Below are 23,041 nucleotides of genomic sequence, written 5' to 3' on the forward strand. Positions count from 1 at the left end.
TTTTTTTTTTTAAGCATGTGACATGTATATATACATGCTTGCTCACATGTGTGCATGTAGAAGCTAGGGGTTGATGTTAGGCCTGTTCCTCTGTTGCTCTCCATCTCATTTACTGAGACCGGATCTCTCACTTGAACTTAGAGCTCATAAATATGGTTGGTGTATGCTAGCTGGCTTGCCCTAGGAATCCTGCCTTTGCTTCTTGAGTGCTAAGCTTGCATTTGGCCACCATATTTGCATAGCATTTATCTGGGTGCTGTGAACCTAAACACGGGTCTTTATGTTTGCATGGCAACTGCTTCACCCACTCAGCATCTCCCCAGACCCACACTTAGCTTTTATTGTGTGTGGATTCTTGGGGGTCAAACTCATGCTTGTGTGCAGACACTTTATCAAAGTGAGCTACCTTCCCATCCCTTGTGCCATCCTATGTCAGGGTGCCAGAGCTATTGCTTTACAAATCTTTGTAGCAGCTACTATGTGTCCCTTAATCCAGAGCCAGGGGACTGGCTCCCAGGTGTTACCATTGCAGACAGCCTGACTGATGCTGCGGGCCTCTCCTCTATTCAGCTACAACATAGAGGAGCAGGACATGACGTGAGGAAGTAGAGAGAGGCATACAAACTCCACTGTGGCTTTCATGATACAAACCAAAGGGCAGGACCAGGGATCCGGGAAGCTCTTGAGGTTGTTCCTGGAGACATTCAGAGAGGTGAGAGACTTGAAGGAGTGCATAAACTGGACAGGGAGCTCGGTCAGCCTATTGTCAGCTAGATCGAGTTCCTGCAGCTTCCGCAGGCCGATCCAGTTAGTGGCTGTGGGCAGAAAAGAGTGTGCACAGGTCAAACACATCCCAGTCCCAACCAGCAAGAAAGTGGCTAACGACACGGAGTCATCATCGGAGACGCATACCATTTTCTTCTTCAAACAACCGCTCCAGGTAGTTTTTGGAAGCAGTCAGCTTTTGGAGTTTTGAGAGGTGTAAGAATCCAGGCGGGAGGTGGGACAGTTTGTTGCTGGAGATGTCAATTTCAAGTAACCTGGGGCCAGAGAGAAGGGAGTCAGGGACCAGGAGAGCGATAACCGTACTTAAGGATCTCTCACTAGACAAGATGTGTGTGTGTGTGCGTTCTCTCTGCACACAAGGTTTAAAAAATGAGCGGGCTTATTATGAGGCTCTTTTTACTCATTTGGTTAACCATTACCACAATGGAATCTGGCTTCGGTGGGTCCTGGTTCTTCTGAATATCCAGGAATTAAAATCTTTGCCCGTGCAAAACAAGCAGTGCCTTGGGACTGCCAAAGAGGCCACAGAGCAGAAATGCAACCTTTTAAGGCTTGTAAATCTGTCCATTTGACCCAGGTTAAGGAGCCTGCACAGATGGCCCTTGCTCTTTACATTTTTTCAGTTTGTAAAACTCATTTATGAGATTCAAGGACTTGCCGGGCAGTGGTGGTGGCACACACCTTTGATCCCAGCGCTTAAGAGGCAGAGGCAGGTGGATTTCTGAGTTCAAGGCCAGCTTGGTCTACAGAGTGAGTTCCAGGACAGCTGGGGCTACACAGAGAAACCCTGTCTCAAAAAACAAACAAACAAACAAAAAACAAATAACCCCCCTAAAAACAAAAACAAAAACAAAAACAAAAACAAAAACAAAAAAGAGATTCAAGGACTAACCTCAAGCTCTTACTAACATTTTTGCCTCTCACAACATTTAAATGCCCACTTTCTTTTAAAATTTATACCAGTGTGCCCTGAACACCCCCCACCCCAGGTCAGTGCACAACTCTCAGGAGTCAGGTTTTTTTTCTTGCCAGTGTGTACATTCCAGGCCACCAGACTTGCCAGCAAGCACCTCTACCCACTGGGTAAGCCTGCCAGCCTCAGCCTTGGCAATGAAGCCTGGTGGCTACAGATCCTAAAAAAAAAATCCAAGTGCAGTCCTCTGATGGTTTATCATGAGTGTCAAACACGTCTGGGCATGTCTGCCAGGGGACCATCCTGATCAGGTGAGTTGAGATAGGAAGGCACTGAGCATGCACAACATCATCCATGGGCTGGGGAGGGAGGTCCAAGGCTGAGTACCAAGAAGCAGCCATCTCTCTCTGCTTCCCGACTGTACATGCAGCATGATCAGCTACCTCCTGATCCTTCAGGCATGCCTTTTCCACCACATTAAATTGGCTCCTTCAAACTGTGAGTCAGAATAAACCCTTCCTTCTTGAAGTCATCAGGGTATTTCGTCATAGCGATGAGAAAAAGTAATTGACAGATGTCCCTCCCTGGCCACCTCAGGGTTCTATGAAACAGGCAGTGACCAGTGCTCATGTGCCACCACATTGCTGTGTTGACCCTTTCCTCAGGCCCACCCAGCTATTTCTATTGGGGTAAATCCTTCTGTCAGGCTAGGAAGCTTCTAACCACTGCCTTCTAACTCTGAGCAGGACCAGTTGGGTACTTTGAACAAACAGCTCCGCGTGGCTATGCATGATCTTACCCCAGATCGAGTTCAGACTTCTCTGGCTCCTAAGGGGTCAGAGGTCTTGATGACTGTGCTCTTGTGAGAGCGAGTAAGAGTGAGCAGTCCTTTTTGACTACTGCCACAAGTTAGTTTTCCAAAACATAAAATTCAACCAAGGACCCCATACGGGAAGGTGACTCTGACGGGTGGGCACAGAGGGCCTTGTCCACACTCCTGGGCCCACCTGGAGCAGATGATTTCATCAGATGACTGCACACAGGGCAGCTCCCCCAGGTGGTTGTTTGAGAGGTTCAGCTTCTTCAGATTGATGAGTCCCCAAGGGATGATGGAGGGGAGCGAAGGCAGGCAGTTGGCAGAGAGGTCAAGCTCTGTGATCTGGCAGGAGATGTCTAAGAGCCAGTCGAGGTCCACCCAGGGCAGCCTGAGATGGGACCATTTCACACGAAGTGCCTGCAGTTGGACGGTAAGAAGCAGCATATAAGTTTGGTGAGTCCCGGCCCACTCCAGCTAGAACCCTGTCCTGAGAAGGTGGACCATGTCTACTTCGCCCCTTGCCTCCCCAGCTTCCACCATGGTAGCTGGCACAAGGAGGTAGTGAGTGTGCTCTGCACAAATCATCTGCTCACAGCTCCCTGTCACTTCCAGAGGGTATCAGTGGGCCCAGAGCCAACCCTTGAGAACTGCACACTGGGGTGCAGCGAAGCAGCAACGACTGTGGGTCCAAAGAAGGAGCCCCCCCCTCCCAGGCTCGAGAGTCCTCTTCTCAGGCAAGGGAGAAGGCTGAGTCCTAAATGTGGCTCTGAGATCTCTATTCTTGACTCACTCTGTGTCATCTAGGCAGCCACTGTGTGCAGCCACCTGGTGCTGTGCCAGGCCACACACTGGAGATCCAGAACTCTGGTCCACAACTCACAGCAAGAAAACCATGCCCTTAGCAAATAGCCCAGGAAGCATTGTTATCTCCATAACAACCTAATGAGCTCACTAATTTCCTCTGCAACAGTCAGCCCAGGACTATATCAGTAACAGACAGCTTCCCTAACTTTTGGCCCTACTTCCAGTTCAGGTCAACCTGAGAAAGTTAAGTATGGCCCCTACAGAGAAATACAGGAATCCCTACTTCAATTTCCATGAACAATAACCTCCACTGAAGACACAGTAAAACCTTCCCATGGTTCTGTTTTTAGACCTATCAACTCCTCTGTGCCGAGTCTCTGCCATAAGCAAACAACAGCCCAACCTTCTTGCCATGGCACACCCAGAACATGTTCCTTATTTTTCTTTTTACAAGAGGAAGTCCGAAATCCCAGTGATCTGCTATTGTGAGGCAGCAAATGGGTCCTAGTTAAATATATAAGACTAAGGCTTTCCTCTGCCTTCAGGTTTATCAAGGAATCTGAGACTCAATTGGGTTTCTGGGGAGAAGAAATCTGGCTTTTTTTTTTTTTTTTGGCTTGTATATCCAAAGCAACTGAAAATCCATAACAGAAGATTACTGGGCCAGCAATATAAACAAAAATTAGTGTTTCACATGTAAGAACTACAGGAACTGTGGGAAAGTACCAATGATGATGGCTAAGTTGGCCTTTGCAATTGGCAGTGGCTGAGACGTGATCACATCTGGACACAAGGTGGTGCTGTGCACATTGTCTTTAGCTCCCTTAGCCAAATCCTGGAAAAGCTGTGTGCCTCCCTTCCAACAGAATGATCTCCAGCCTTTCTCTCCCTCATTTGTTTAGATGAAGAAGAATGAACAGCTAAGATCCAGAGAGAGGAATCTTAGCCTCTGGCGATTGTGTTAGATAAGTCACTCCATTTCTCTGGCAGCCTTTTTCCTTTTTAATGACTGACTTTTCCCATTTACTCTAAACATTTAAGCCTAGAAAAAAATCTAAAGTGTGCCAAGAGTTGAACTAGGACCCAATGGGCCCCACAGACCTAGAGTCACCTGCTGTCAAAGCCTCATCACCATGGCTGGCTCCCAGCTCTTTCCAAACATAAAAGAATATACTCTTGGGGCTGGCTGGGGAGATGGCTCTCTGGTTAAGCACTTACTGAGTGTGGCCCCTAGTCCTCAAGTTGGGTAGGCGTCACAGTTGCCTGTAACTCTAGCTTTGAGGGGGTCCTATGCTTTTGGCTCTGAGGGCACCTGTGTTCATCATATGCACCCCTCCACATACACACTAAAACATTCAAAAATAAAACCAAAACTCTCCACTCTTTATTGAACCATTTTTGAATGCCCTATCGTGATATGTGTCCTAGTTAGGGTTTCTATTGCTGTGATGAAACACTAGGACAAAAGCAACTTGGGAGAAAGGGTTTGTTTGGCCTACACTTCCACATCCCTGTTCTTATAGGGAAGTGAGGACAGGACCTCAAGCAGGGCAGGAGCTTGGATGTAGGAGCTGGTGCAGTGGCTTCTTTCACAGTGGTCATTCTAGTAGAAAACATAGAGGAGTGTGGTGTGTTCCACTAACCTCCCTAGACCCAAAGGACAGGGGAAATCAATTGGTACTACCAGTTCTTAAAGCTCCTTCTAGGGCTCACCACCACATGTTTCTTCACAACTGAAATCTGATAAGTTCCTGCCCAGAGAGAAGTGGTCAGAGTCTGAAGATAGGACGACATACTTAGAAGACAGATGAGCATGCGGCACGGTGCATGCTGGGCAAGATGGGGCATACTGTAGTCAAACACGGAAGCTTCCCACCTGGTCTTGGGTTACGTTGGAAATTTGGACTGATGCGTTTTATTATTTTTGGTGCACAGGTACCCATAGTGCCTAAGTGTTCACAGGATGCCAGGGAGAGTTAGACAAAGAACACCAAATGACAGTGATATCTACACACTTGACAGAAACAGGTTCAGCAAGCCTGCAGTGCTCACTGCTTGTTTGTGTTAGTCTGGGCAAAATTACCACAAACCAGGCTCCAAGGGAGCACAGCCAGCCATTGCATAACCCTGTCCCAGAGGGCTAAACTGAAAGATCAAAGGCAGCTGGCACTGACTGCTCAACAGCTTAGCCATCAGGCCTCACGAACTGGCTGAACACAGATGGAAAATGTCCCGGTGTCTGTCTCCAGACCTTTTAGATGCTGGCCAAAAGCACACAGGAAGCACCGCCCTCCCCCGGAGGCAGCAAGGGATGGCTTGGAAGCTGTTTTCCAAGGTGATGGTTGGGACTCAGGTTGTTAAGGGTTTAGGTGGGAGGCTAGGGAGATGCTTAGTGGGGAAAAGTGTTTGGCATGCAAGTTTGGGCACCCGAGTTTGATCCCCAGAACCTAAGTTAAGGTGGAAAGAGACAACTGCTAGGCCTCTCAGCAGGAAGTATTCTGGTCATATTGGGACACAAACTCTCTCATGTGGGCCCTGAGGATGGAACTCAAGTTTTCAGGCTCAGAGGCAAGCGCCTTCACCTACTGACTCTCCAATGGTTTTAGCTTAGCTTTAAGACTCCACTGAGAGAGCTGAAGAATAAGTCCAGAACAGTCACGGAAAAGGATTGTTGGCTCAGAGACTGGTCTGGTAGAGCGAAGCCCTCGTTTCTTATCAGGACTCTGCTGACCCTCAGGGCAGAATTCATAGAGCTACCTCCCTGATTCCCAATCCACTGTTCATGTCAGGTCTGTCTACTGGACTCACAGCTAAGTCAGAACCGTAACTTCTAGAGACTATAAATCCCTTGACGGGACAGACCAATGTTCAGTGCAGTGGGAGGGCACCTAGAGGGGCAGTGAACAGATGTTTATTCAGTTACGACACATGTGTTAACATGGAGGAACACACAGAATACTCTAGAATTGTATGTTGGCCCTTGGACCACAGCAACCCCCAAACTTTCTTTGTTTAACGGAGGTTCTCAGATAATGTCTGAAGATGGCTTCTCTTTAATTTGGGGCCTCCGAATGGTGAGAGGAACAGCATGTTCATCTAAAGCTACCCATGCTTTGGTTATAGAAGCACTAGGAAATGATAACTGGTTACTGTCCCTGATTAGGATTAGTTTGAATTGTCACAGGACTCTAAGTTTAGATTGTCATAATCTAAGCCACATGTGTGCTCATTTTTATAGAAACATGGGGTTTTTGCAACTATGTCTATTTAGGTAGGCGCCTACTCTTGCTAAACCTATCTAGTCCATTCTCATCAGGAGGAACAAACAAATGCATCCTCCAGAGGGTTTTATTTTTGCAATATTGTATAGAGTGAAACATGGAGGACTAGCTACTCTCTCAGACTACTTTGCCTATTTCCCAATAGCTCTGTGTTTTTTTGTTTTTTGTTTTTTGTTTTTGGTTTCTTTCTCCATCTGTTTTCTTGGTGTATAACTCTTTTTTAATCTCAAGCTTTTTAATTTCAAAAAGTTCTAGTTTCTTTTTCAAGTGGCAATCAGAGGCCAGACAAAACCATCACAGGATCCTAATCAGTTAGGTAAAGCCAGTCTGTGGTTCAGATCTGGAATAGCCTTGCAGTCTAGTGGCAAAGGCCTTGTCTCCAGGAGTACGGGGGCGAGGGTGGGGAGGAGAAAATGGGACTTGGTGGGAAGTCTTCAGGTCCTCAGGGGCACACCCTTAAAGGAAGATATCTGGACCCATTCTCTTCTCTTCTGGTTTCTTTTTTTTCCAATTCCCATCCAGGAATCAAATGGGTTACTTGCTGCACATTCTCACCTTGGTGCCAAGCAACAGGCCCGAGGTAGTGAGGACAACTGATCATGGCCAACAGATCATGGCTTGAAACCTCTGAAACCTTGAGATGAAGAAACCTTCCTTCCATATTACTTGATTTTTCTTGGTTATGCTGATGTAGTAAAGGAAAGCTAACTAATAAAAAGGAGTCAAAACCAGAGAATCCAGATTATTCCATTAACAGACACCAACAATTAGGTTCCATCCATAAGACACACATAGTAGGAAGAGAGAACGAATCCTTTAACTTCCACATGTGCTGTGGTGTGTGTGTGTTTGCACACGCGTGCGCGATATATGCATGCACACACATGCACACACACATGGACACGTGTGCACAAGTCTTTATGCATGTGCACACATGAAATAAAATATTCTAGAAAAGACTATAAATATACCTTTGTGGAAAGCAAAAGGAAGAGATGGATTCTTAAAAATCAAAGGGCACCTGCCAAGAGAGTAAATGAGAAAGCAAGATCAGCAGGTAAGGAAATGACCTAAAATCAGCCACCCAGTCAGGAAAGATCTGTGGTGTACAAGGAAGTCCAAGAAAGACTTGGGAATATCTATTTCAGAAAGCAGGGAAAGGAGAGATCAAGAAATGGAGGAGGGGTTTTTCCTAATCTTGAAAGGCATTACTCAGTTAAGTCAGTGACTGAATGAGAGAAAAAATAATATGAGTTCTGATGAAACACATGTGCTAAAATATAGTGTGAGTGTCAGACTTAATAGTACTTAGCTGCCAATCATATAAAGTAGAATAAACATTACCACAGAAACCAGATGATTGAAAAATATTAAATACAAAAGTAACTTTCAAATCCAAGTTTAATGGTGTATTAAAAACAAAAACCAACCAAAAACTCCAGTTGTCTGTTCTTTTCAGGTCCGTGCAGGTTAATTGTAGGCATGGACTCCATGAAGGAATCCCTGGAACTTGGTAGGGCATGCCTGGTTGTGTCTGTGAGGGTCTAAAGGAGATCAGTGGGTGTGGAACATCTGCCCTCAACATGGGCAGGTGCCATTCCATCAGCCAGGGGCTGAGACAGAACTGAACAGCAGAAGTCATTTTCTTTGTCTACTTCTGCCTGAGACATTCCCCTTGTCCTCACTGAAAGTAGAAATCTAAGCTTGGGGTCTTTACACTGATGGTCTTCTAGGTTCTCAGGCCTTCCCATTAGTCTACCACTAGACATGATATTAGCATCCATGGCCTCCATCTTGAAGAAAGAATCAAGGGGCTAAGTCTCTATAGTTACACAAACCAACTCACCTAGCAAGTCTTCTCTCATCTATCTATCTATCTATCTATCTATCTATCTATCTATCTATCTATCCCTATCATCTATCTGTCTATCTCTATCAATCATATATATGTCAATCTACTCATCCATCTATCCACTAATCATTATTATCTATCTATTATTACCTGTAACTTGTACAGGCTAGATGGTTATAGATGATACCAGATGTAGTTGCTGTCTCAGAGGCTTACTGCTTAATAAGCTCACCCTTTCTAGTTCTTTCCAGGCTCTGGCTGGCTGGTTCAGCACAGCAATCCTGGCTTAAACTTCTCTCTAAGCTGACTGATTCCACCTGGTTTCTCTCAGCTTCTCACTGAATTGCTCTGCATGCCTCAACTACTCCTGGCAATTTGTTCTACCCTTCTGGCTCTTCCTTATTCTCTGGCTTCAACTGCCTCTGCTGACCTGCACTAAACTGATAAACTAAGGAACAAACTCAACTCCACTGCCCTGTGCTCACTGCACTGACTCCCAAGCGACTGACCCTCTCTCCCTCCTTCTCTTTCCTGTGTTGTTAGATGCATCCTATCTCTGACTCTTCTATGAAATCTTTCTCTGATTCATCACTTTTTCTGTTCCTCAGTTAGATATCACTTTCAAATATGGCTGCTTCCTCCTACAAACAATTTTATCTTAAACGTGTCTCTGTACTGAGGGTGTGTCTCTATTCTAGCCAAAGGGATTAAAAGTGTGTGGTATGTCTGCATTCCAGTTCAGTCTCACAGACCTAAATCTTTGGATGTGATCCCTTGCCAGAGCAGCCATGATGCTGGATTAAAATTTATCTACATATTCATCCATCTTTCCACCTAGGTTATTTACCCATTTATTCCACTGGCTGTGCTATCAGAGGAACCCCAACTAATACAAACACAGTCGAGACCTGAGTGTAGGTGAAACAGTCTTATGAGCACTTTCAACTGACCATTTTCAGCATCCCTGCAAGGCTGCTATAATTTGCATAGAAAGAACTCCAGAAGTGACCTAGTTCCATAACAGACTCAGGACTATAGTTTACCTGCCCAGTGTTGGATATCTCTCCCTCTCTACTACATCTGTATCCTTATAGGGCTATGGAAAAGCTGAGAGTCATCCAAAGACACCTAAAACAGGTGGTGATAAAAGGTAAATTATTACAATCAAAAATTACAATGAAGTTAAATCTTTATGTCCTGACACAAGGCAAAAGAGACAACAGAAAAAAAAAATCAATGAAAGTGCAGGTAAAAATGACAGTATACCATAAAAGATGAACTATGCAAAGAACCATTGGGGAATTTATAAAGCTATATGTCATGTAATTTTGGGAAGCCACTAAAGGGCAGAAGCCAGAGAATAGTTCTATTTTACACAGGAACAGTCTCATCAATTGGTTAAGTTTGGAGATATGAAAGGAAAGAAACTTGGAAAAAGAGCCTTGCACCATATCTCCTCCCTTTCCCAGCTACATAGCTCACACCTATGACTACCCAGGAGAAGAGGATTAAACAGTGGCCAATTATTTGGATTGAAATATCTCCCCTTTAAATAATGTGGGGTGGGGAGAGGAGAAGAAAAAAACCAACACATAGCAACAGTATAGAAACCTAAGACAACGAAAGCCTTGCAATGATCGGAGAGCCCACAGCTCTGATCAGTTACAAGAGGGAAAAATGGAAACATCACGATATTCTGTGCTCACTCAGCACAGAGGGGTGACAGAGAGCAGAAAAGCAAAGGCAGACAGGCTAACACGGAACATGGAGATGACAGGAAAGCAAGAGCATGAGCAGGACGGTCAGACTGAGCATCTCTCAAAAGCCAATGAAGTTGATTGCCACTGATGAGCTTAAATCAAACATGCTCACTTTCTGGTGGGATCTGAGTCTGGCTCCATGGGGGAGTCAGGCCAGGGAAGAAGTTACATCTTCAAGCATGGTCAAAAGCTCATGGCTGGGGAGGTCATAGGCCTTTCTATCACTGGTTTGCTAAATGCCCTGTGGAAATGCCTTCTAAACATTTAAGATTACACCATAGATCAGTGTTACTCTCGGCCTTGGCCAGAGATGTTTTTTCTGCAGTGGGCAGCTGGCAAAAGTCCTGAGGGTAGGTGAGTGTCACATGCTCAGTCCTAAATGGAACACCTGTACCATTCCTCTCTGCAGATTTAGGGAGTATAGTGAAAGGGGCAGAAATAAATGTAAGGTAGGGGTGGGATAGATGTATGAAATGCCGTATTTTGGATATGACACTGTATTTGCAGCCATGACCCCACTAACATTATGGCTACCTGCATGAGACCAACAGGGGCTCAGTGGGGTACAGTGTATGGAGACATTCAGGAGAAGTGGGAAGTGGAGGAGTCGGGGTGCATATAATCAAAGCACATCATATATGTGTATGAAATTGGTAAAGATGAATAAAAAATATTTAAAAAAGAAACTAACTCAATACTTAATAATCTACGAGTAAAAATCGCAGTAGAAAAGCCAGTGTAAAAATCATTGTCTAAAATATGGGAGATTTTATTGTTAACCAGAGCTAACAAGCCCCTGACTACACTGATACATAAGACTTATTTACCAAAAGAAAAAAAAAATCCCCAACGTGACACAATAAAAGTAAGTGGGAAATGATGTATCCAAGGGAAATAACTAAAGAACCATTCCCACAAGTTCCTGATTCAATATAAATTGTTCTCAAGTAAAAAGTTTAAAGAACAAACAGTCCCCGTGCTGTGCAAATGATTCCTTGCCACAGCTGCTCACTGCGTTTTATGAGTCAAAACTAGGGGTTCTGCAAGAGCCATTAAAATTCCAGGTCAATTGCATGTGTGTTCATGGATGTAAAAGCTGCTATAACATCTTTAAAAATAGACTGCAATTAAACCAAACTCAAATATTTCAGTCCTAGGGCCGATTAATGTCTCTCCAGAAAACCAGCACAGTGGTAACTCAGACCCTGCCAACTGCAGTTGATTACAGAGGAAAGGGATCACAGAGCTACTCGTAAGTCAGATGAACACTACACACTTCTTAGGGAAGCTAGGCTCTGTCTGCACTAACTCTCTTGTTTTGCACCCTGATGACAGAACCCAGGGCCTCCTGCATGACTGATACAAACAGTCTACACTGAGCCCTGAAAGTTCTTATAAAGTTACAGGGTCCCCTCAATCCATACTGCCCTTTCTTATACTATTTTAGCTTTTCTTTTAAAATATAGGAAATTTATAAGAAACCTCCTACCACTGCTTTGCTAACAGTTGAGAAAGAGAAAAGGCCAGACATGAAAAATCTGTGTGTAGTTAGCAAAGATCTGCAGCTTATTATTGAGAGACACCTCCCCCCGCAGGCTCCTCAATTTTTAAGTAAAAGCAAGATTTTTGCCCCACACTTATGTGAGAGATTAAAGCAGAATATTTTGCAAAGTACATTTAAGCTTTGATATCACTTACAAACAAAAGGGATATTATTTGAAATTTAAAAATTCAACAGTCTGTCCATTTATGCAGCCAAGTATTCACCCATCCATCCAATCATTCATCCATATATCCATCTGTTCTTCCATCCATCATCCACCCCTATCCCCTACCCATATAACCATTCATCTAACCATCTATTCATTCATGCATGCATCCAATGATCCACCCACCCACCCATCCATCCATCCATCCATCCATCCATCCATCCATCCATCATCCATCCATCCATCCATCCATCTGGCCATCTACTAATCTTGTTCAAAATCTATACTGAATGGCAAAGATGGAGTGAGGAAGGTGGTCAGGGGTCCTGCTTTCAGGAAGCTTCTGTTGAGGTAGTAGAGTTGGCATCAAACAGGAATGCCATCCAGAGTCAAACCTAGATGCTAAGAATAGGCAGGCAGGAAGTTTTGAGAGACAATGAGGGTGTGTGCCATATGGTGAATTAAGGAAGACATACCTGAGGACGTTGTGTGGGGCTGATGTTTACAGAGTAACGGGGGGACATAAAGCAGTAGTATATCGAGTGTTGAGGAGGCAGGGACTCTTTTCTTTCTGCTATTGGACATTTGGGGTTTGCTCCTCAGTTTTCCTTCTTATAAATATCAGGATTTGGCTGTTTGTGATAGTCACTGTACATATCTTTTTAATTATATCCTAAGGATAGATTTCAGAAATGAAATACCGAAATCAGAATAATTCCCCGGGAGAAAAAAAAAAGTGACTAGTCTTTGTCATGTGATGCCAATCACTTTTGCACACATGGAACTGATCTGCAGTGCCAGGCGCATGTGGGTGTGCCCACTACTCTGGGCTCTCCTGAATGTCTTACTGAGCATTTCTGTTTATGTTTGATCATTTAATAGGTGGGTGACCGTGCTTTAAGTTGCTTTAATTTGGTTTTCCCTGGTTGCTACTAGGTTTGTGTATGCTCGCCTGTGGTGGTTTACTGCCTTGAGTCTGTTCTCATGTGAATTCACTGCCTGTTTCTCTTGTTTGTATCTAGTGGAATCTGTAGCCAAGGTGACTGCAGAGGTGGAAGTGTAGCCAGGCAATGTGGAGTCCCAGTCACAGGAGGCAACTCATGGACACTGGCTGGATTAAAGCCAGCCCCAAGTGATGAGAAGTAATCAGTCATACAAAGTGATAACCTATTTTGGATTTAAATTTTTTGCTTTTTATTCCTGTGTTTTGTTGAGATGGTGTCTCCCTCCATTGCCTAGCTTTTCTCCTAGGCTCAATTCTCCTGCCCCAGCCTCCCAATTAGGTGGGAATTCAGGTACGGCCTTTGCCAGCTTTACTGGCCTTTAAAAATAGGTTCATTATTAAAAAATACCCTTTATTATAAATAATTTTACTATTTAAATGCATTCATATTGTGTCCGGTTATATATATGTTCATATTTGGAAGTACAGTTTTAACACTTGGAAACACCAACCATCTCCCTGGTTTTTTTTTTTAATAATTGATGAGTACTTCTAATATTTATGAAATGATGGATGGTGGATAGTTCTGATGGGCTTCCCAGGCTGACTTCTAGCTTGTCTGCAGTCTGCCTGCACCATGATTAAACTAAACTGCTGGGCCACAGCTCCACAATCCCAATAACCCTGATGCTTCTTACTTGTGTTCTCTCTCTCTCTCTCTCTCTCTCTCTCTCTCTCTCTCTCTCTCTCTCTCTCTCTCTCTCTCTCTCTCTCTCTCTCTCTCTCTTAGACAGGGTTTCTCTGTGTACTCAGAGAACTCACTCTGGAGTTCTGGAACTCACTCTGTAGACCAGGCTGGCGTTGAACTCAGAGATCCGCCTGCCTCTGCCTCTCATCTTACTTGCTCTCTTATCCTTCCTCTCTGTGTTTTCCAGGTTGCCATGTAAGATCAAGTAACGGTTTTCTGAATGTCTGGTTTATCAATCATCTTCTCTGATCTTAACTAAAAATGAGGAACAAACACAACTACTGGTTTACATCCCAGCTTCTTAAACTGTAGCTTGTTAGCTTACATGGGGTCATGAACCTGAATGTGGGGGAGTCACAAACCTTTGGCAACCATAAAAGGCTTTTGAATGTGTAATGACTGGAGGACAGCTTCAGATCGATGGTGTCTTGATCCTGAGCTGTCTCCAGCAGAACTCAACCCTGGGGTGTCGTGTGACTTCACAACAGTCTCAGCTGGAAGCACACAGCACAGGCACTTTGCACTGTGCCAGCAAGGCTAACACAGGTTCCAAAACCACTGTAGCCTGGACCTGGGCTACAGTATTAAGAAACTCAATGCTTTTTACTACATATACAGATATTCTGTTCTTATAGAAACATAATGGTTTAATTAAGGAGAACAAAAACTTCAAATGGTTTCCAGCTGTTGTTTCTCATGTAAGTACAATAAGAATACATTAATACTATATTGTGCTAGAATGTTTGATTACAGAAACTGTAGTTTGATTTGCCGACAAGTTTCATTAAAAAAAAATCGCCCAATGAACTTCAGCTGGGGATTATGATAGAATTTCTAGTACTTTCTGAGATGGCTCTAATCACAGTTCCGTACATACTACATATGTATGTGATGTGGTGGTTTGGGCACTGACGTGTGTGTGTGTGTGTGTGTGTGTGTGTGTGTGTGTGTGTGTGTGATCAAAACATCAGCCACCTCTGAACAATACTGACAATGCTCTAAATCCTGTAGCATCAGATTTTCAGCTGAAATTTAATTCTCTCTGTAAAAGCAAGCACACACAACTACTTCATTGGCATGAAAATTTGCTTTAATCTCTAATAACAAGTAAATTATATATGTCAAAGAATTGTTTTTAAAATAAAATTCTTTATTACCCGTAAATGTTTGATTTGTATACCTGTTTTATATAGCTATATAACTGTAACAATTTATTAGGCCAGAAGAGGTTGCAGTCTGTGAATGGAAACCTCTGTAAGAAATCTTGTTCAGCAGGATGGCTCCAACTGAATCATGTCCCACGGGACACATACTGGAAAGAGTCAGTCTGTGAAGATGAGAGAAAACTATACCTGTGAGGGACATACCTGTCCTGCCTCATCCAAGGGAAGATGTCCTGAGATCCCAGGGATGCTTGAACTATGGCTAATAACAAGCTCTAAATATGCTGTGCTCTTTCCTACATATCTGTGCCAATTATATGAGTTTAATTTGTATGCTGCACTTAGTAAGAGATCAACAACAAAAACTAATAATAGAATAATAGCCAAAAGTCATCAATAGAAGTCAAGAGAGCCTTGTCATTCTCTCAAAATGCATTGGTGTGTATCTGAACTGCCAGCATTTCCTCTTAGGTGCATGGGCTACTATAAGCAAGATAAAGACTATTTAAGCATAAGCCCAGGGACACCCTGAGAGTCGATCTAGGAGTTGAGACAGTGGCTAAGTGACTATTGGTCAGGTATAAATTCCGGCACAAAGGCACTGGATAAGAGGGCGCTTCACTCCTGGGATGGGATGGGATGGAAGTCTAAGACCCATCATGATACCTGGAGTGGCATACAATTTAAGACTTGAGAATAGTTTGATCTAAAGTTTTTCATTTAATATTTTTGGACCAAAATTGACTGAATAATTGAAACCACGGAAAGTAGAGCCATTGGTAATGAGGGGACACTGCAATGTAACAAGGCCAGGAAAAGCACAATGGACAGAAGATGCCTGACTTTGCTTTGTGACCCTCTGAGGGTAGCAGAGAGCTTTCTCTTCCTTTCACATGACTGGGGCTGGACAGGCCAGGCTGTGGGAACCCAGGATCTTGTTAGCACTGCCTCTACTCCTTTGGCACCTCACTCATCCTGAGACTTAAATCCAGGGAATCTAATTTCTGCCTCTGCCGTGGGAAACTGAACTTTCAGACACTCAGGGGTTCAAGGAACTAAGATGGCCACAATGGATACATGATTGTTGTACATGCCAATTACTTATAATTCTTGAAGAAAATCCCTTGCAATAAGTGCAAGGCCTTACCTAGGAAGTTAGTTCTCCCCCAAAGTCTTATCTACTCCTTAAATAAAACAAAACAAGACAAAAGCAAACCAAACCAAACCCTTCCAGCCTATGAGCTGGAGGTAACCAGCTGGGGCCACTGGCAGCTCTCACAGGTCCATCAGAGGCAGAGGCCTAGGCTTCCCTGAATGCCTCAGGCCCTTCCCGTGCAGCCTGAAGATAGAAACACCCACCCAGGTCATCCAGGCAAAGACCTGTTTCAGCACAGACAGCCTGCTGCTCAGCTCCAACATGGAGACAGGCTGATGGCTCACCAATGGTTAAACTATGCAAGCCAGGGCCAATCCCAAGATGAATATGAATGGCAAGATCTAAACGGCTCTCTATCTTTACTTAACTGAAAGATCTGAAAGAGGAAATGATTTCCCCACTGAGCTGTGTCAAAATAAATTTCAGTCCTTGTTGATGTTCAACCCGGCAAATGGCCCAGCAAGCCCTCTGGCCTGACACAGACAGTTGCACAAGAATGAACAGCTAAAGTTCCAGAAACCAGGTCAGCTTTTCCTGGTGTTTCAGAGTTCTCTTTTCTAGGTGTCGAAGCAACAAGCTGGGTTTGGTTTTCCTCTCACAGCAATACAGCACAACACTGTCCAGCTGGCCATTGTGAACTTGGCTCTCAGTAGGCAAGAACCTGGCAGTTTAAGATAGATACCAAGAACCGGGGAAATGGCTTTGCCAGGTCTGACTTGGCTTCACTTCCATTGTTTGGAAAGTGTGTCTGAGAAGATCGGATCATGTGCTTGGCTTCTGTGACCTTCCTTACTCAACAGGGTCCAAGAAGCCAGATGCTGTCTGTGGAAAAATCAGAGCTTCTTGGTGGTTCTTAGTCAGCCAGCAGAGGTGGACTCTGGCAGCCTCAGAACCGGTGGTCAACCCATGGCTGTTCTGCCTGTGTTAGCTGAAGCTTCCAGAGGGGCAGAAATGACGGTAAAACCATGCCCATGACAGATGGGCATAGCAGTGAATGCTTGCAATCCCAGCACTTATGAGGCAGAGGCAAGATGATTAGGAGTTCAAGGTCATCCTCAACAGGCAGCAAGTTTAAGGACGGCCTGGGTTATCTGAGAGCTTGCCTAAATATACAAGGAAAAATAAATCCCCTAAGGATCACTTGTGCAACCTTAGCACTCAGGATACTGAGTTCTAAGGCCAACTTGGGATACAGTGAGACCCTGTTTCCCAAAAGAAACCCCAAACCACATAAGCCAGTTAGGGAAGCAAGATCTACATACAAAACCAAGGTGGTATACCCTAAAAATGCCACTGGAGGTACCCTCCATCACCAGTGTCCTTCCTGGTGGTGGCTACCTTGTGGGAGTTACTGCTGTGAATGGCAACAAAGCCAAGGGCGGTTTCAGGCAGGGTATCATGTGGGCAAAGTGCTCATTTAATACCCAGCATTTGCAGCTCAATATTTGAAAGTAAAAACAACAACAAACAACAATAACAGTCCCATGGGATACCTGGAAAAGTGTCGAGCTTACCTGGGCCACCTGGGCGATCACCCTGATGTGCTCTTTGGTGGCAGCACACAGGGAAGTCCCTTTGCAGGTCTGAGATTACAAGGCAGCCCAGTGTACCCACTCCAGAGCATTTGCCTTTGAGATTCACTTGAATCACAAAAATAATACCTGCTCTGCAGAAGCCCAGGGAGCTGGAATGAATTGGTCTGTACTGTAATTTCATTTCCTCTTCTGATGTGAGCTGAAAAGCTCAGGAGAGGGAAATGCATTGTGGTCTTTTCTTTGTCTTTTCATTAGCCTGCTGCTAGCCTTGGCATGTGGGGTGGGAGACAGCTTGCACATGGGATCAGGGTTGTCTGGCCTTCTTTGCTTCAACATTATACTAAGAAATCAAAGCCCCTGGGTGTCAAGATCTGGAGCATGCTGGAATCAACTGGGGGAGTTTTTAAAACTCCTGAGGCCAGGCCCTGCCTCCAAGATTTGGACTGATCAGTGTAGAGTATAGTTTGAATGTGGAATGTTTAAGAGCCCCTGGGCATTGTAGCACATAGGAAAGTGAGACCCACTCACTATCCTGAGACCCTAAAGGCTTGTCTGCTCACAGCCCCGGCTTACGGAGGCATCTTCTCAATTGAGGTACTCTTCTCTAAGATGTCTAGAGGATGACATAAAACTAGCCAGTACAATTGATCCCTGTCAACTTGACACAAACATATTACTGTTAAGCCATAACCTTTCCTTCTTGTTCATCCCCAAGGTCACACATTAATATCAACATTACGACATAAGCATTCCGAAATTTAAGAATTCTACACTCTTTAAAAATAAGAACACTTAAAAAATCCAAAGTCTACAACTCTGGGCTCCTATAAAATAAAAATTTAGATAAATGCTTTCTTACTTCAAAGGGGGAGAACCAGGGCCCAGTCACATTCTGAGCAAAACACAACCAAACTCCAGCTGTGTAAATAACTCAGTGTCCAATGTCTGGGATGCGCTCACAGTCTTCGTGACTCCTCCAAAGGACCTGGGTCACCTCTCTGGCTCTAACCTGTGCACCACACACAGACTGTCTCAGGCTAGCTCCACTCCACCACTGCTGCTGTCCTTGGCAGCTGTCCCATGGTACTGGTATCTCTGAAATGCTGGGATCTCTTGCTGTAACTGGGCTGCACTTTTACCAATAGCCTCACCTGAGCTCTCTTCAAGGGCTCCAGGTCTGCCACACAATGACAAGCCGCAGCTGCTCCCCATGACCCCTTCATCCCTTCAAAACCTGTTCCACCTGGGTGACTTTCACACATGACCAACTATAGTTGCCAGCACAAAGTACTAGCTTGGTTACCTCTAAAACACAGCTTCTGTGTGCTGCCTCTGAGGAAACACTGCCGAGATTTCACCTCAATGATGCTGGTCTCTTCTTAATCACTGCTAATTTTTCAGCCCTAGCTCACCAGCATCAATTGTCTTAGTAAAGCAAAGTTTTACTTCAGTAATGCTGGTCTTTTATTCATCATGGTTGATTCTTCTATCCCACCTGACTAGAATGACAGACTCTTAATTCAAAATATGCAATGGCCCCAAAGAGTTTTTAAGTCAAATTTTCCCTTAGAACTTTACAAGCCAGGCCTCCATCCTCTGAATTTTTCTGTCAGCATTCTTATCTTCCAAACTCCAACAGAACAGCTTACCAAGCTTTGACATTCAACAGATTTTCTTCCCAAAGTTCCAAAGTCCTTTCACAATCATTCCTAAAATAACATGGTGGGACTATCACAGCAATATCCCACTCCTGGTACCAATTTCTGTCCTATTACTATTGCTGTGATAGAACATTATGACCAAAGCAAGTTGGGGGGAGAAAGAGTTCATTTGGCTCACACTTCTGCATCAAAGTCCACTATTGAAGGAAGTCAGGTCAGGAAGTCAAATATAACAGGAACCTGGAGGCATGAGCTGATGGAGTGGACATGGAGGGGTGCTGCTTACTGGTTTGCTTATCATGGCTTACTCAGCCTACTTTACTATAGACCAGGACCACTAGTCCAGGGATGACACCATCCACAGAGGACTGGGCTCTCCCACATCTATCACTAATAAAGAAAATGTTCTTCAGGCTTGTCTGCATACAGCCCAAGCTTATGTAGACATCTTCTCAATTGAGGCTCCCTCCTCTCAGATGACTCTAGCTTGTGTAAACTTGACATAAAACCAGCCAGCCCATGGTTATTTTATATCAAGTCACATATGGGAGACAACCTCATAGAACACATGAATGTGATAAAAACTCAGTAGCAGTGGGGGGTATGTATATGTGCCTAGACACATATGTAGCTACAGTCACACCCACATGTATGTTGGTGCAGAAAGACGTATTTCTATATCCACACTTCAGACAAATAGGGATGTATAAGGGGTTGAGTATTATGATCAGGAAGATAAATAAATAAATATTCAACCCAAGACATTTGAAAAAGAATTGTAGGCAGCCCATCTACCCATGGGCTCTACATGTACATTAACCTAATCCCATATAAAAATTAATAGACAAAAACCTCAAGTGTGTAGTGAATGTGTACAAACCTTCCTTCTTGCCATCTCTCCCCAAGTGCTACACTGTAAGGACCAGCATGCCCCCTTTGCATTGTGTGATGTATTCTAAGCCATATGGACATGCTTTAAGTATACAGGAGGGGGTTTGTAGATGATATAGGAATACCAGGACACTTCATATGAGGGACTTGGGCATCTGTAGATTTTGGTATCATCTTCCCAGGTCCTGAAACTCACTTTCAAAGATACGGAAGGATGAGTGCACCACAACTAACTGATTGGGCCCATTTGCTATTAGAAAGTTACAAATGCGACCACATTTAATTACCAAGCATCTGTATGAGAGAAGTACTTTATTGGCTTTTCTCCTTTTGGAGACAGAGAAGGTGCTATGAGAAGCAGGAATGATGGATCCTGGAACCCCAAACAGACCTGAGCCTTGTCAAAATCTCATTATCAACCACAGAGTAGTCAAAAGAGGGACATGACAAGCAGGGTTGGGTGTGGGTGTGGGGGTTAGGGTAGAATGAAATTTAGCTCCCTGATGGGACTCTAAGACACAATCACAAGGTGTTCTGTGGAAGTCTGAAGGAAGAAAAGCCAAGCTGCTTAACATCATAAAGGGAGAGAAATACAGATAGAGATACAAAAAGAGAATGCTTAAAAAACCATAAATGAACAATAAACGCATCACCCCAACTTGAAAGGAAATGCGTGTTAAGCCACCAAAATTTAACCTTCTAAACTTCTAATCATCTGACGGATGATTCAAAAGAAGCAAAAATAAAATAAAGACTAGTTTTATCCAAGCAATGACAATGGTTCTTATAAAACATCTACCAAGAAACAATGAAAACTTTAATTGTTGTGAGAAGCAAGAATGGTTACATAGCAAACCTCAACAGAACAACAGAAGCTGAAAATCACAGAACAACGCATCCCCAAATATAGATGTGAAAAGAAAGGCCGTAGTTCAAATCCAGCCATAGAAACAAACCAATTATTATTCACTGCAAGAATTCAAGGTTGGCTCAGCAATTACCATCATCATTTATGTAATCAATGAATTAATGTAGAAAAACTATAGCTTCACATGCGATTTGACCTAATTCAGCAACATTTTTTAATGCAACATTAAGCAAAAAATTTTACCTAAATACAACAAGGGTCTACTGTCAAGAAACCCAAAGCCAGGGCTTATAAACCACAGACACCAAGACCTTAAAGCCAGGGATACCGGAGAGGTGCCTGCCTGCATTATGATTGCCCAACTCTCAACCATCCTAGTGATATGTGGACACAGACTAGATGGGTTACACAGACATACACTTCTTTTGAACCTGCTGATGAACTATCAGTCTGCAGGAACTCAGAATTAATAAGGGAAGCTGGGAAGAAGATAGTCCAAAGACAGAAAAGGAAAACATTTTCCCCATCCAGGGCCATCAGACTAGAAAAGGAGATAGGAACCAAACAAATGTACATTTCATTCAAACAGAGCCAAAGCAATAAAAGATTACAAATCAACAAGAGCGATCCAAGACCTCTGGGGAGAAAACTAGAAAATATACACAAAGGCACATGCATGGGAGGACCTGAGACGTGCAAGTGAAACTCAGGAAACCCACCCAAGACGTATGCAAAGCAGAGAGGTCACTGGAGGAGACAGGCTCTTCCGGTAGGATGGACATGTGAACAGAACTAAAGAGTTTATATGACATGACAAAATGGGTGTCTGTGAGGATCCCATAGAGGCAAATATGGAGAAGGTAAAGAATCAGGAAGGTTGTATTCCTGGGTTGTAAGGATTCCCCAAGGCACCTGTAATCAAACGGCAAGGCTTTGCCAGTGCTAGTCCCTGCATACCACTCAATACTCAAAAACCCCAAACATATACATATACCAATATCTATATGAACATGGCAGCAGTGACTTTTAGCCCAGAGGAGAGAGGAAGCTCCATTTTTATTAGTTTAGTTTATATCTAAGCCAGGGCTTTGCTATATAACTCCAACAGTCCCAAACTGAAGATGTCCTATCCAAGTGGGGATTGTAGACGAGCTCACCACCACACCCAACTAGTTTCCCCTGGAAATTATGCTGGATTAACTGGTTATCCATTTAGAGCTATGAAAGCCAGCCCCCTCCCCTCGCATAACACACAGATTAGCAGCAGAAAAGACAAAGCTTTCAATGTAAAACCTAAATGGATGAAAATCCTGTGAGAGTCGCCAGCAGGGTATTTATATAAAACCTGACTGGAAATTCCCCCTTTATACACCCCAGACCTGACAGAGCCAATAAACGAGATGAACTTCTGTGATAGCATGACCTCATATCTGTGTCAGCACAAGAAGAACAGGCAAAAAGCAAATAATGTGTTAGGGGAGAGACTTGAGATACACAGGACCCACACAGGTTCCATACCTCTAACATGGAAGAGATTTCCAACGTGAAAATGAAGAGCTAAGGCTTCAGAGAAATAACTGACAAATGCCAGCAGGTGGCTCATATTACAGGGATGTAAATACTTTATGAACATGTGAGAAAATGTAATAGTACTATTAATAAAACATGGAAATGAAAACACTTGATAGCTGTGCTCCTCAGACAGGCTGGAGAAAATGAGAAGGTTCTGGGTGGAATGTGTAGGGCTGGGCCAGCTGTGAGCCAGAGAGGCTCAGATGCTGCTGCTGCTGCTGCAGCCGCAGTGACTCCAGAACAGCCTGCTTCAGGACCTCAGACTGCAGACTAACAGAAGCAGCCACATTCTAGCAAATGAGGCCATATAACAAGAGGCAAATCCCAGAATCCCTAGCAAAACCAAACACATATCCACAAGAGAAGAGCTGAGACTACCTTGCCCCGAAGGGCATATCTGGAAGAACAAGTTACGGCAATGCTGACAGAAAGCCAATGTAAATTGCATGCTTTTTTTGTTTGCCTTCTTGTTTTTAGACAGGGCCATGTGCATCTCAGGCTGGCTCTGGGCTCTCTGTGAGTTAAGGGTGACACTGAACCCCTGATCTGTTGCTCTGTGCTCCAGTTGCTGGGAACACAGGC

The 23,041-nt window shown here is 44.0% G+C and overlaps 1 protein-coding gene across 4 annotated transcripts in view; it reads right to left on the reverse strand.

Annotated features, from left to right (window-relative positions):
* Lrrk1 (leucine rich repeat kinase 1) overlaps nucleotides 1–23,041 on the reverse strand; it is a 134,131-nt gene that overhangs the window by 53,353 nt on the left and 57,737 nt on the right. For all 4 annotated transcript variants that reach the window (XM_031386922.1, XM_031386920.1, XM_031386919.1 and 1 more), the window contains exons 7-9: nucleotides 2,707–2,933; nucleotides 913–1,040; nucleotides 652–815 (exon numbers count right to left, since the gene is read on the reverse strand). In XM_031386922.1, the coding sequence (XP_031242782.1) occupies nucleotides 652–815; nucleotides 913–1,040; nucleotides 2,707–2,933 (519 nt within the window). The remainder of the gene's footprint in view (nucleotides 1–651; nucleotides 816–912; nucleotides 1,041–2,706; nucleotides 2,934–23,041) is intronic.

This window comes from Mastomys coucha, unplaced genomic scaffold, assembly GCF_008632895.1.
Source record: "Mastomys coucha isolate ucsf_1 unplaced genomic scaffold, UCSF_Mcou_1 pScaffold21, whole genome shotgun sequence".
Classification (NCBI taxonomy): Eukaryota; Metazoa; Chordata; class Mammalia; order Rodentia; family Muridae; genus Mastomys; species Mastomys coucha.